Source organism: Galendromus occidentalis, unplaced genomic scaffold (genome assembly GCF_000255335.2).
Source record: "Galendromus occidentalis unplaced genomic scaffold, Mocc_1.1 scf7180000077292, whole genome shotgun sequence".
Lineage (NCBI taxonomy): Eukaryota > Metazoa > Arthropoda > Arachnida > Mesostigmata > Phytoseiidae > Galendromus > Galendromus occidentalis.
In genome coordinates this window covers 1-2,156 of record NW_003805280.1, presented here as the reverse complement: position 1 = coordinate 2,156, position 2,156 = coordinate 1, and the positions used below count along the sequence as shown (strand labels likewise).

The following is a 2,156-nucleotide window of genomic DNA, read 5'->3' as shown; positions in this document are numbered from 1 at the left end:
CACTGGAGAGGCTCGTGATAAGCAACTACAGCATAGTTGGTGACTCCGATGCAGACTTGTTCGGGGATCGACACATGTTTACCGAAAGTGAGAATGACTCGATCCGTATTGATAATCGCGCCCAGTCGTGGATCCCGAGCTTTCACACGTGACGCTTCAGTGACCCCCACAGCCTTGAGAGATTCGACGATCTGTTCATCCGTAATCGTACGATGGACTCCGAAAACAGAGCCTCTGGAAATGACCCGAGGCTGGGAGACGCGTGCGACGACAGGTACTCCAGCGAGATTGCTGACAGCGCACAAGGACGCCAGATCCTCATCGGTATCGACTTCGAATATGAGCTCCCCATTTTTCGACATACGAGGTTCCCGAACTTGGCCTTTCATAACTTTGGCCGCAGCCAGAGAGACCGCCGTGAAGTTCTTGATATCGCCCGAAAAAATCACTGCCCTGTTTCGCTGTTCAAAGTTGAGCTTGCGTCTCCCCTGAGTTTGAAATTCACCGCCGTCGATTTCCTCCTCGCAAACACCCTCTCGATGTTGCTTCGATGGCGGGTTGGCTACAGTGTTGTCCGCCTCGACAAAGAACGAATCTGACGCGGAAGAGAGACCTCTCTTGCCCTTGGTCACCACGGTAGAATCCAACTCCATGTCGTCACCAACTTCAGAAACCGATGGTATCGCCGGTTGCTTCTCCTCCTCCATCCCTCCGCTGGGAAGGAGCGGCAAACTTTACGCACTCGGAGATGAGGGACACACAGCACACACTAAGGGTAATGGGTGACTGCAAGCAGTCCAAAAGAAGCGGAAGAGACGATAGACCAAACTATCTCACTTGACCGCTGAAATAGTAGCAGTGACACGAGAAGTACGGAACTTTCTGGGGACTCTTACGAAAGCGTGCGCAGGGCGCAAGAGTCAAAGCAGAAAGGCTAGGTTATTTTCGAACTCAGAGACTTATTCTTTATTAGAGGATCAGCAAGTCGGCTGCTTCGTATGAGCATTCATTTTCTAGTAATTCTTGAGCCTATCAGCGGGCTCTACAATGCCAAACGAAGCTTCAGACACTGCTCAGGAGCCTCAGGTATACATGAACGAGTTTGTACCTGGAATATTCTGAAAAGACCGAGAAATTTCGACATGCGGAGTGTGCGGCACTGTAGTGAATTATTCGAAGAAGTATCACGAGAAGCAACATGCAAGCGGTGCGGGGCATGTGAGGCATCTCCAGCTCCCCCGACAGACTCTCCCCGAATATTAATTCCTTTTCTAAAGCCCCAGCCTCAGTATCACAGGCCCCCACGCTAGCTAGAATCATTAGCCCCGCTCAAGAATTCGCTTAATTTCGATTTTCTAGATCTCGGAGGTCCTCGGTGCGGAATTCCTATGAAATACCGAGCTCCGAGTCAAGCGCTGACCGGCCCTCTCCCAAAATCTCGCAATAAGGGGGAGAGTATTTAAGAGAGTCCAGCATTGAGCTGGAGCATCATAGGGTCGTCAGAAGAGGAAGCATCGACTTCGAGCTATTGTTCAGGAGACTTCTGAATTTTCGAAATGGAGAGTGTCGTGTCGAGCTCTGTTGATCAGCTGGTCAACTTTGGAACCGCGCAGCCTCAGGCAGCAAGCAGGTGAGTTTCGAGATTCTCCAGCCGAGACCTGGAACTCTGTAATTCATGCCGTCAGATCGGAGCGACCTCTGGAAAGTAGTTCTAAAAATCTTTCTCAATCCACAGAATGCATATCCTGGATCTGCCTGACGACGCGCTGATATTGATCGCGGAACGACTGGATCTTGTGTCCATCGTATCCTTCAGCAAAATGAATCAGCGGCTTGAAGGATGCTGCCGAACGGCATTGGCAACCCTTGGTCTCGGACTGATCGGCTCCGAGACGAAGAAGTCAGAACACACCTACTACCAACCGCCGACCAAGAAATGCAGCGCTATGAAGAGAAAAAAATCGGGTCAGAGGACACACAGGAATAGATGAACGGAATGCTCCTCGATTCGGTGTGCATGATATCCCCCCTGCCTAATATAATAAAAGCGCAATGTATGTCTGTCTCTCAGCTCTCACGTGCACTCCTTCAATTCATATTTATTTCCCCGTGATTAAGCGCGCAATCGATACCGTCCTTCGCCTATGCGAGTTTTC

At 50.4% G+C, this 2,156-nt stretch overlaps 1 protein-coding gene across 1 annotated transcript; it reads left to right on the top strand.

The window, feature by feature from the left end:
* The first annotated feature begins 1,483 nt into the window (after positions 1-1,483).
* On the top strand, positions 1,484-2,066 carry LOC100905135 (uncharacterized). The gene is made up of 2 exons (XM_003742143.1): positions 1,484-1,630; positions 1,736-2,066. The coding sequence occupies exons 1-2, from the start codon at positions 1,557-1,559 to the stop codon at positions 1,989-1,991; spliced, it is 330 nt and encodes a 109-aa protein (XP_003742191.1). The 5' UTR covers positions 1,484-1,556; the 3' UTR covers positions 1,992-2,066.
* The last annotated feature ends 90 nt before the right edge of the window (positions 2,067-2,156 follow it).

What these genes read in the sequence shown, in the direction of transcription:
- LOC100905135 (XM_003742143.1), top strand. Translation starts at nt 1,557, where the DNA reads ATGGAGAGTGTCGTGTCGAGCTCTGTTGATCAGCTGGTCAACTTTGGA. An exon ending in CAGCCTCAGGCAGCAAGCAG is followed by an intron (nt 1,631 to 1,735) that starts GTGAGTTTCGAG and finishes CTCAATCCACAG; the next exon opens with AATGCATATCCTGGATCTGC.